The sequence below is a fragment of the Crocodylus siamensis genome, chromosome 6, assembly GCF_052110815.1.
Source record: "Crocodylus siamensis isolate JL-2025a chromosome 6, ASM5211081v1, whole genome shotgun sequence".
In the NCBI taxonomy this organism is placed as follows: domain Eukaryota; kingdom Metazoa; phylum Chordata; order Crocodylia; family Crocodylidae; genus Crocodylus; species Crocodylus siamensis.
Window position 1 is genome coordinate 75,192,119 of NC_143400.1, and position 12,440 is coordinate 75,204,558.

At 40.5% G+C, this 12,440-nt stretch overlaps 1 protein-coding gene across 3 annotated transcripts in view; it reads right to left on the reverse strand.

Moving 5' to 3' along the window:
• The window catches only part of VEPH1 (ventricular zone expressed PH domain containing 1), a 117,997-nt gene that overhangs the window by 52,217 nt on the left and 53,340 nt on the right, over positions 1-12,440 (reverse strand). For all 3 annotated transcript variants that reach the window (XM_090052184.1, XM_090052186.1, XM_090052187.1), the window contains exon 7: positions 7,478-7,698. In XM_090052184.1, the coding sequence (XP_089908310.1) occupies positions 7,478-7,698 (221 nt within the window). The remainder of the gene's footprint in view (positions 1-7,477; positions 7,699-12,440) is intronic.

Consider the following 12,440-nt stretch of genomic DNA (forward strand, 5'->3'; position numbering starts at 1 on the left):
TGTCCAGGCACACATTTGAAATCTTGTGTTTCTTTCACAGCACATATATTCTGAATTGTTAGTCTGAGAAAAACACTTTGCAATGGAATCATGTTAGAGCAGCTCTAGAGCTACTGGTTACATTTCTACATTCAGGTCCTGGGGCTGATCTCACTGGCACTAGTGCTACTATTCAGCCATAATGGCAGAAAATTCAGTGAAGCCACACCCAGTAGAGTTACATCAATACAAAGCCGTTTAACCCTTTTTTGCCAATTTTTTGGTCCACATTTATTCTTGCCTCTTATTTGTGTGATGTTATCCTTGGCTAAGGATTTAAAATGTAAAACCAAGGGATAAGGTAAGATTTTTAATGTTATTGAGATCTTTGTTTTATTTGCTGATCTCTTTTAGTCACAACAGTAAAAGGGTATCAATTTCAGGTAGTCTGTTGAAATTAATGGGACTATTTCCAGTGACTTCAACGGGAGATCTGAGTCTGAGTGTGGTCATGTATTTAGATGTCCATATATTACCAATATATACTCTATTTTTTAAAATGAGTATTACCCTGCTATAGATTTATCCATTATCCTTTCCTTAGAGCTGTCCTCTAAGTGAAAAAAAATATGAGGCTGTATCTTAAAGATGTGACTCTATGTTCTATTGTCTCTTTCCCTCATTTACAATCTTCCTCCCATTATTGTAGCTATCTTCCTCATCCTCTCTCCTATTATCTCTGCCTACCCTTACTCCTTATGACCTTTTTTAGATTTTGTCGTAGAAATGAGCCATCACTCATGGTTACACCTTGCTGTCTGGAAAATCTTTCAGAGCACAAACATAGTCTGCAGCTACTCGCACCTGGGGAGACAATGCAAGGCAGAGTTAGGCAGGTGAAGTAGGAGTAATGAGGTGGCAGATAGCAAATGGGGAGATTAATTTAAAAAAGCTTCATCTGAAAGGATTTCATCCATGCTCTAGCACTGAAACTGCTTGGTGTGTGATACAGACATCTTTCCAACAGAAAGCATACTGAGACATCAACTAACTTTATAGAGAATTAGCAAAGGGTAATAGTTTTTGTAATTTTCAGCTGTATGCAAACCAGTAACTTTAATGTGAAAGGAATTGTATCTTATCATCAATCCCAAGAGCTATCCTGCCTCTTAAAAGCAGAGTTTTCTCCACCAAAAAATATAAAAGGTTTTAGAAGCTCACACATGAATGGGAGGAGTTGCTCACAGTTTTTATTTTGGATTCTCTCTAGTACGGGTTGAAGATCAAATTTTGCCCTCAGTTAAAAAGAAATACATCCAAAGTCACTCCACTAAAACCTATGGCAGCTCCTGTGGTTCTACTTTAGATTTACACAGGGGTAACACAACATTTGGCTCTGACGCCACACAGGTGCTTATAAAATTGAAAAGCACTGATTTTCTTTTCAAATCCTGGCACCATATGAAAGTTCAGAGTGGTCCCTTTGTGACCTCCCCCTTTCTTACCTTGATTTGCCCTTGAAACTCTGCATCTCTATTTTGTGGACTAAAGGTATATTTGCATGGGAATATGAAGACAGCTGATATGAAGAAAGCCACCCAAGACCAATGACCAGAACACTGAGACCAAGGGGACAGACCAAACTCTTCCCATATATGCCATTAACCAACAGACTTTTACACCTTACACTATTCCCCACCCTAGCAATTGTACACTATCATTGTTTAAGAATGTCTTACTATGTTACAGCTCTGTACTGATGCAGTTACCATGCACAAGGTCTTGTCCTTTTTTCTATGCACAGTGTCACATTGAAACATTTTCACCCCCTTTACCTCAGGCTAACATAGGCTGCATGACTAACTGCACCATCGCACCATCATATACCAGCTACACTCTATGTGGCTACCATGTGCAGAGTCCTATATTATCTTCAATCTCTACAAAGTCAAGTAAAGCACTGTTTCATAGATTTCATAGACATTAGGGCTGGAGGGGACCTCGGGAGATCATCGAGTCCAGCCCCCTGCCCAAAGGGCAGGAAGTCAGCTGGGGTCATAGGATCCCAGCAAGATAAGCATCCAATTTACTCTTGAATTTACTATAATTTTTAACTTTCACTAATAAAGTTGTAAATCTATTCCTGTTCTGTTATAGAGGGTGTGTGGAACCCCTCCTCTTTGCTCTGCTTCATTATAGTTTCCATAATACATGATATACTTCCCTTCCCTTTCTTTGCTATAGCCCATCTTTTAAATCAATAACAACTGCATATTTTTGCCATTTTAGTTACTTTTATTTATTTTATTTCATGCTGACTTACTTTTTATTCCTAGTTTATATTCCTTATTGGTTTTAATAAATTCTTTGTGAGCCTGAGAGTTGAGAGAAATCTTTTTTTTTTTAACCAAGAGTTTTCTTACCAGGTGGATTTTATAAATTACTCACAGCTTTCCTTTAAAATTACTTAAGTCATTGGGTTCCTCTCCTCTTTGTTATTTAATTCTCTCTGGCATACTAATTAGTTGTTTCTTGAATGACCTGAGTGTTTTGGCTTCAACATTACAAACTCGCCTCTAAGGACATTCTTCACATGCATGAGCTTGAGGACATCTGTGTTGAATTTTGCTATAGAAGTGTTTTCCCTTTGTGTCCTCTTTACCTACTGGGGCATGCACACACTACCTGCACTTGGTTTAGGGAGCGCCACCATTGAAACACACTCTGCCCACTTACTTTCACTCTGTGCACACAAAATCCTGAAGAGCACGACCAGTTGGGTATTTGGTATGAAGGTGGTATGTTTTCAGGGCAGTGCTTCATACTACTGTCACAGTCCCAATAATGTTGTTAATAAAGCTTGCAGTAAATAAAAAAGACTGCTGTACACTGCCTGTAAGCTACATTAGGTATTGGTTGAGCCATCCTTATTAGAATAAATACTTTGTTGTGACTAGTGAATATGAAATGAATTAAACTGAGCTCTTAAGAAGTGAATTAAAGAGGTTAGCACAGGGAGTCAAAATATTTGACTTAGACATTTGAAAACACTTTCTCCCGTTTTTGTTCATTTTGCGAATTTATTAATTTATTAAAGGCAAAAGAGCAATTTTAGTCATCGTTCCTCACTGTCGTTTGGGGGTAAAGATAAAACTTTCAGTTACCAAAGATTAATTAGAGGAAATGGGGAGAAAACGTAGGTATATTAAAGGTGCAGTTGAAGACAGAAGTGCAACTCAGAATGATTTCTGCAGTATTCTGAGTTACAACATTACCCCAGACCAAACAGAAGTTCACTGTTGGTGTCAGGGGGGAGGGGAGTATAGCCGCAGGCTGGGAGCCTGTAGCCAGGGTACCATAGCAATGGCCAGGCTCCCTGTCAGTTTTCAGAATGGGAGGGTGGGGGAAGGCAGCAGAGGGACTTCATTCCTGGGGCTCCCCAGCCAGTGCTGAAGGGTGAGGTAGGTGAATTGGAGCCCCCCTACCTCGGAGTAGGGCTCCAATACACCCGCCCCATGCTCTAAGGGGGCCTGAAAAAACCTGACTGAACTCTCTCTGCTCCCTTCCCCCCTCCCATTCTGAAAACAGCAACAAGATAGGAGCTCTGCAGACACAAGTTACAGAAACCTCTTTTTGAAACCTCTTTATTTGATACCTTATCAAATTTTGAAACCTCTTTATTTGATACCTTATACAATGAGGGGTGAGATTTTTCAGTCAATCGGCCATTTTTAAAGCTGTTTGCAGCCATGCACTTGTGTTTGGTCATAGCTATAACCTGCTTTCTGCAGCCAGATCAAGTGAAAATTGTCACTTCTGTCTACACCCTCCACAGGATAACTATGAATCACAGATGTAATTTGTCAATTTCTACTATCGCTAGGAAAATATTTGTATAATTGAAGGAGGCAATGCTAAGACTTCACCAGAAATATTGTGGGCAATTCTGACTATGGCCAAGAAAGATGAATAAATGTTTAGAATAACAAGTTTTATTCAGGGAATGGTGAGAAGACTAAAAAAGGTTGACTTGTTCAAACTAGCATAACAAAGACTGAAAGAAAATATGACAGCTTTGTACAAATGCAGCAGACGGATAAGCACTAGGAAGGGAAAATAACTTTTCAAGCTAAAGGACAATGTGGGAACAAAAAGAGTGAATATAAACTGGTTATGAATGGATTTAGTCTAGAAATTAGATCATTTTTAAGCACTAAAGCAGTAAAGGAGCCCCTACCCAATCATAGTACAGATAGGGTCAGTTGGCTACCTTTAAAGCAGCTGCGACATTTTTACTCTGCTCCCAGGGTATCCCAGCCAGCAGGCCATTGGCAAACTTCCTTTCCTGGTTTGAGAGATTAAGAAAACAAGCTTAGGAACCTGGAGCAGCTTCTAGTCCAGAGTAGGCTGCTGTCTCTTCCTGAGCACAGTTCCCATCCTCAGGACCTGACATGCAGGAACTCTGTATAGCAGGCAGGCAACAGAACCAATAATTGCCAAGTGGTGCCAATTAATAAGGACTTCAAATTTCTCATGTCTGATTCTCATTTCTGCTCCTGTATTGAGGATAAGGTCAACCATTGTATTTCCAGATGTCCACACTGGCAACAATTCTTCCAGCCTCTTTGGGTAAAACCCCAAATGCAGGTCCATGTGGTTTTGCCACGGCAAAAATAGCAGCACAAATTTATGCCATTGCTTTTCGCAGCTGCCCACATCCCTGCATGTGGAGTTGGTGTAGGGCAAATTGTCCCAGGTGGGGTAGGGTAGCCCTACCTGAGGTCTTGGGAGCTTCCTGGGAAAGCACCAGTGGCAATTCAGTCACTTGGAGCCTGGCTGGCAGCCAGAGTGTTGCTCTGGCCAGCCAGGCTCCCTTTCTGGTGATGCATGTTGCTGCCATCATGCCGCTTTTTTCAGTGGTGGTTTTTTTACACCAGGATCTCCCAGTGTCAAAAAAACCTGCCACACTGCAAATCAGCAGTGCATGTGTGCCATGTGTGGTTTGCAGCACCCCAAACTGCTTTGAGGCACCACAAATCATATGTGTGTGCTCGTGGGGATGCATTTCTGTCCAGCCTGAGTACTGTTTTTCAGGTCCATATGAACGTATTGAAGAAATGTAGGTCTGAGAGACTCATGATATTGTAAGAATATTTATTTTTTCTCAGCTTCAGATGCTGTACAAGTCCATCACTGCTGAAGCCACTTGGCTTATTTTTCCCAGTATGTCTGGCTCACCATGCCTATTTGATGATAGTTTGCTCCTTGGATAGATAAAGTCTTCTAGCACATCCAGGTATTGTCTGGTAGCACAGACATTTAGCTTTAATTCTCCTATAGTTCTCACTTAAAATATACCTACACCCTTCCAACATCCTTCTGCTTTGGTGCTATCCAAGGATATTTCTTCATTTAATCTTTTAGTTTGCATATTGTATTTTATGAGTTGGATCATGGCTGGCCAGCCTGTGGCATGTGTGCCACAATGGGACCTGACAGATCTGGAAGGGGACAAGGAGCACAGCAGCAGAAAAGGCACTAAGTAGAAAGCAGAGTCACAGATTAGGCAGAGAAAGAGGATCAGAGTGGTACCCAGGGAGGGCATGGAGCTAATTTGTGGCGCACCTGCCAAAAAGGTTGGCCCACACTGAGTTAGACTATATGCTTCTAGGTGCAGAGATATTGTCTATTAGGTGTTTATAAAATATTTTGTGCACTTAGATGATTCTAAAAATAAAATAATCCAATGATCAGTATTATGATATATGTTGCCTTTTTCTTCTATATTAGGATTCCATACAAGAAGTTATTTTCACATCTTGGATATGTCCAGACAAATGCACATGTGCAGTCTGCAGCACCTCTAAGCTGTTTGAGGCCAGGGGAAACACTGCTATTTGTGCCCTGGGAAGTGCATGCCCCACATGTGCACACTTGTCCGGATGCACCCCTAAGAGACAAATTTGAGTCTTGTGTAAATCCATTTTCTATAATGGAATTGCAACAGGACAGAATTTGATCCATATTGTTTATTCAGTTCCAGTCAAGAATGTTTGATGCTCTCGTATCAAAATTGCTAGCATTGTTTTCATTCTAAATTAGAAAATCTGAGCAATGCTTTCAGGTCATTAATACTTATGAGCCTTTTCTTATATATGAAAAACAAAAAGAAATATTTGAAAATAAATATGCTGCTTGACATGCAAGATGAGATAGGGAAACAATTTCAAACACAGATGCGCCCCCAGGGAGTGAATAACATAAAAATCTATGGACAGGATAAGCTTTTGCTACTGCCTCCAAAAACAGGGGATTTTTGTTACTTTCTCCTTTTCAGATAACCATAGAATGCCACCACGCTGTCACGCCTGTGAGTTTGACACATTTCCATGATGTATTATGCTTTGTTCCTCAGTCCTTACAGATAATACCAAGATTTTCAGTAATGGATGCTGGTTAAATTCCTAAATCCATATTTCAGCACAAGTGACCTAATTTTTAACGGTTCTGAGCATCCGTCAGAGCCAGAAGTTTTACTGGGAGCTTCAGGGTTCTCAGCACTTTGGCAGCTAGGAGCTATAAATCTATTTTGGGGCTCATAGCTTTGAACATCTTCACCCTTATCTTCAAGATTCCCCTCAGTGCTTCCAGATGGCTCTCTTCTCTGATGTTGCATTGAACTTATGCATCCAGACTTAACTTGGCAAAGCTGAGAACAGAACTGGCTCAAAACACTCAATCCTTGTAGGATTTCAAGAAATGTCCAACTGACCTTTAACTTTTCTGGCCCACCAACCTGCCTCTATCCTTTCTTATGTTCCTCACCACCTTTGGATAGTTGCCTAATTCTTCATGTGACATTAGGGGATAATAGGAGACAGAATAGGAAAGTCCTACTACCTCTGGTTCTTTGCCAAAGCCAGATTGTTCATATTATTTAACATTTGAAATAAACTAGTATTAACAGATTGAAATGACTGGGTATCTTATAGTTCCCTAGGGAAATTATTCCACATCTAACAGGCCTTGACAGCCCATATTCTGCAATTTACTTTTTTGTCTTTTAACTTTTAAACTTTGTTCCAGTCCTTTTGAATAGTGCCAGTCCTCCACTTGCTCACCATATAAGTATATTTTGGAGGGTATACCATCTATTCATTCAACTACCACCCCTAATTTATAGCTCCATAGATTTTAAAGTCAGAGGCAAGCATGGAGTCTGACTTTCTGCATAAAACATGCTGTTGAATTTCAACCACTGCTTTCTTCACTGAGCTCTCACTGAGTTAAAGGATACCTTCTAAGATGGTATTCTTACATATAATTGACTCAACATCAGTTAACAGTTGGCACCCTAGAATAATTGTATGCTGCATCTTACATTTTGCTATATTCATTACATTCATTACAACCTTAGTGCATCTAATAAAACTGTGTAGTTCCTGTCACAAATGTATTAAGTGAACTGATGTAAGATCAGTACAGAAACTGCTTTTACCTGGTTCCTGATGTGTTGTCATTTTCTAGCTGTCGAATGAGAAGCTTGGCTATGGCAGTGAAACTGTTGCTCATACGATAGATATCTCTGCTCTGGGTGCTTAGGATATTTGAGAAGTTGTCGGTGATACTCTTAATTTCCAGCAGAAGGATATGGTGAAATGAATGCTCCATGTTGGCTAGCTGATTTACCAAACATACCAGACAGATCCTGGCTCTTTCCTGTCCATAATAAAGAGATAAATCATTTTTAAAACAAATGCATTTCACACTTGTTTAAAACTAAGGTTGATTATTATGTGCATGTTTTTTAAAAGAGCACAAAGTTAGTGTGCAACAAGGGTCCTAGATTATTTAGAAAGGGACAACTGTATCAACTAGTGAAATTAGTTTTTTGTTCAGTTCATTTACAATTAATTTTTTCTGTATTTGTCTATGCTAGCCTAATAGTACACCTGACTCACCATTTAATCACATAGAGAAAGGCTCTAAGGACACTCTGGAAAGTATTATCTTCTGGATGGTTCCATGACCTGCTGCTTACAAAAGCTTATGCATCTGTGATTTAGTTAGTCTACAAAGTGCAAGTCTATCCTGTCTTTTGCCTGACTTCAGACTAACATGGCTAACTACCTTCCCCTGGAAAAGCTACTTGAAGGGGAATCAGCTAACCTGGCTTCTGCTTTTGTTTCTGCCTCTGATCTGCTCTGGGTCTTTGGATAAGTCAGGCTTTCTGTGCTTCATCTTCCCCTGCCATCATGGACTTTTGCAAGATCTGTTTCTGACCAGATTCTCATTCACATTGCTCTGTCAAGGTAACTGAGCCTCAAACAGCCCACATTTACATTCACATTAAGTTCCCCTTACACTAGTGTAAGGGAGTTTCTGTATAGATGAAAATCAAGCCCCAAATAGACATCCAAAGAGCAAAGGTTCTTACAAATGGGAGTTGGTTTATGGCAACACAATCAACTTGGATTTAGAGCTAAAGCTGTAATGAAGACAAAAGCTTAACCTCATTGATCTAACCCTGTGATCAGTCTGAGGTCTCCCATTCAGTTCAGTGAGAGAAGCATCATGCTCCATATTGTATGTTAACAAAGATGCCATTATTTTATCCCAAAGACATTCTGGGATCTTCTTTTGGCAACCACAATTAACTTCAAGTAAGTATAATAGCAATAAGCACGCATGTTGACTCTGAAGTAATGCACCAAGATTTCCTTGTTTGGTTAGGATTATTTCAAGGGCAGGACTCCTTGAAATCAATGAAGCCTACTCAGTACGCATTTTGTAAAATGTTACAAAAGCAGGGGAAACTTTGGCCTGAAGGATCTGGAGTAAAATGCAATAAAAAACATTCTAGCAATATCAAAAACTGTTCTTCTTGGTTCCCAAAAGCTGGCAGAAAAGAGGGAGAAAACATCAATTTATTTGACATATATGTTCCAAGTGTAATACAGGAAACCAATATTTTTTACCTCTATTCTTCTTGAAACTATGCATCTCTGAAAGTTTAATTTCAAGTACATCTGGGATGTGAAAATGCTGGACAGATGTCAGCAAAATCATTATCTAAATATTATATTAAAAACATTTATAAAAGAAATTTAGTGGGTTCATTTCCAGTGGAGAATTATTTAATATAAAGCATGGTGACTAAGATAAATGAGGGATGAGTTTCTTCCCTTCACACTTATATTAAAAGATAACTATAGATGAATCTATGCATTGGAATGGAAAGGTCCGACTCAGTGTTCTTTTCTTCTACTGTTGAAAGCTTTTAACTTTTTGGTATATACTCAATATTTTGTTTGGAAAATCTTCCTTCAGGAGATAAACATGAGCTCAATTAGCATTTGAAACACATTTTTGTTTCCCAAACAATGTGCGTAGCAGACATAACTGGAACAGAAGTTTCCACCATTTTCATGCCACTTTGATCCAGCTGGAATGACTCCAGCAATGCTGAAATGCTGCTACTCGCCTAGAGTGAGGTAGAACAACAATAAACTCTAGGCAGTAATATATGCAATTATTATACAAAGCAAAATAACTCAGCATGAAAGCAGTCATTATTTCTGCCATGACTTAGACCAAAAACCTCTCAAAGATATGTATTTAGATGTAAATGACCTTTGTTATTTTAAACTCAATTATTCTGTGGATTGGTATACTTTAGCATAAGCATTTTTTGCTATTGATGGTATTATATCATCTCTTGAGCTGTGACAATTTGAAATAAAGAAAACAATATTAAAACATTTTTCTTTATTGTATCAAAAAGGATCAGGAAACTAAAAAGAAATCAGGAGTTAATCCAGAGTTTACTTGGAGAAGCTGAGAACAGAATTGGCCCAAAACACTCAATCCTTGTAGGATTTCAAGAAATCTCCAACTGGCGTTTACCCCCTGAAATTGAAGTGTTTTTCTTTATAAAAGTTGAGAGCTAAGGGCCAAATTCTGCTTTCCGATTCATGTATAAAAACCCCACTGATGTCATGATACTGTGGGTTTCATGTAGAAACGAGAATCCCCTCTAAATAAGTGGACGCCCTAGACATTTCTAGCCAATCATCTCATCTGCCTAGGAGTCCATTTAAGCAGTATGAGAATAGGGTGACCCTAGAAGGCATTTAATGTAATTCATCCAGTGTAAGGGTGAGGCCTTATTTTCATGTCTTATTTTCTCTCTTGGGCCCCTATGCATGTACTGCCAGTTGTGAGTATACCCTATGGAAAAGCCAAATCCTTGCCAAATCCTTATTCAAGTAAACTTCCCAATGAAATCAGGTAGGCATAAATACTTTAGGATTTGAATCAGTACCATTAAAATGAATAATATCCCTAAAAGGCTGTCTTAATTTCCTGCAAAACAACAAAATGTCAGAAGTATCTTTCCCATTTCTCACCTACTTTGTATGAGGTTTCTACTTTTGACACAGCTCTACATCTACCTGGTCCACGCTAAAGGTGTACCTGTAACAAAGCTCTATTCCTAGCCATTACATAAAGGAAAAAAAAAAGAATCAGAAGTGAAACATTTTGGAAAGGCTCTTGAGATTTGGTTTTTACATCACTTCTAAGATAAAGGGTCATCAGTGCATATCCATTGCTAGGAATCATTTTATTGTTTATATATCTCTACTTGAGATCAGCATCAAAGTAAATTAGGCAGTTTACTCTGGTGACTTGCTGCAATACTTATGACTAAATAGCTATGCTTGGATGAGGTTGTTATTTTCATTAAATGGCATGGGTACACCAATTATCTGTTTTTGAAATACTTCACATGTATTCAGCTTTTATGATGTCAGCTGTGTTTCTGCTTATGTTCCCTTTCATTGATTGGCTGCACCATAGTAAATAATGACCAAAGGTTGTACATTAGTGGAACCTTTGGAGGATTCAAAGAGGCTTTAATCTACATATGAACCACTGGAGGCTTTAGGGGCCATTGCCTCTCTCTTTGCTCACTACAGGGTGTCTCTCTTCTCTCTCCAAACAGTTATCTTATGCAATACTTTGGGGGGAAAAAAGAAAGCCTTGGGAAGGAAACTGGAGCATGATCTGAGGATTGTCTTGTTATTATGGGAGACAGAAATGGTTTGTCTCTGGACAAAATGAACTACTTGCCACAAACATGCCTAAATCCAGAGAAGGCCTCAGACCCACCAAAACAGAATTTATTACATGGCCATTAAAGTATCCCTTAAGCACTTTTTCCTCAGCGTAATGTAGACAGGCCTGAGGGTTTGCATAAACTTCAGCAGCCTCCAGGGTCTACCAAGCCTCCCAGGGTTACATAAAGTAGCTTCACTCCCACTTGCTCCCAGCCCCACTTCAGGTGTACTCTTCCCAACTTTGACATACCAAGCACTTGGAGCCTCAGAGAGGGAGCATCAAAAAACAGCCTGTAGTTTGCTCTTTCATCTGCATCAGGGCTGCCCAGCTAGTACCCTGTGGGCCTGTGCAGCCACTTCTCCCACTGCCACTTTATGTGGGGACATGGAAGCCGCACACCACTAACACAAGCCATGTGACTCAGCATATTAAAAGCCTGGAGCTCAGTCTTGCCCCGTCTCCTGCTGGCCTGGGTGGCAACAGAAGAGAACCCAGGCAGCACCGGTACCCAGGGAAGCTGCAAGACCCAGCGGCTACAGGGTAGGAGTGGATGGGATCCTGGGAGACCGTGGAGAGGGTTTAGGAGGGCATTGCAGCTAGTACAGATGAACTAGAGGACCAGGTGTGGCTAGAAGGGTGGTACAAAGGCTACAGGTGGGGCTGCCTGGAAAGCACCCTGCCGTTTGAGAAGCTAACACCTAAGTATTGTTCTTCCAGGGTCTGACACCCAGATAGTTACATGGAGGCTAAAGCTAAACTGTTGAGAGGCTGGAGAGCATATTTGCTCTGGGTCAGGGACACTTGGGGGGTTAGGGGGGCTGGGCTGGACCTACAGTAGCCTTGTCTTTAATCAGGTACTCCAGGGGGCTGGAATTGACAGGGAGCAGCTTTGCCTAGGCCAGGGGCACCAGGGAGCTAGGACAAAATACAAGATAGGGCCAGCAGCCCAGGGAATGAGACATGGGCAGGCTGAGGCAGAAAGGGCCAAGAGCCATGGGCCTAGCATAATCAACAGTGAGGGGCTGAGGGCAAGAAAGCACAGCTTAAACAAGTGGGACAGATCTGGAAGCCTGCAGCCAGAATATTGATGGGCTAAATCCAAAAGGGCTGAGGCCACTACAGGAAGGAAAAACATTGACAGAGTAATACCTGAGAGGTATTACTGCATGGCTGCAGAGGAGTATATAGGCCACAAATTTAGTACTTAAGGCAGTTAGAGCTAGAGGGGCTCTAAAAGCCATAAAAAGAGACTACGTACAATGGAGTCAGAGCCCCAGGCCTAGGGAGAGATGGGGTGCAGCAGTGTCAGAGCCCCAGGCTGATAGACTGTGTGAGATGGG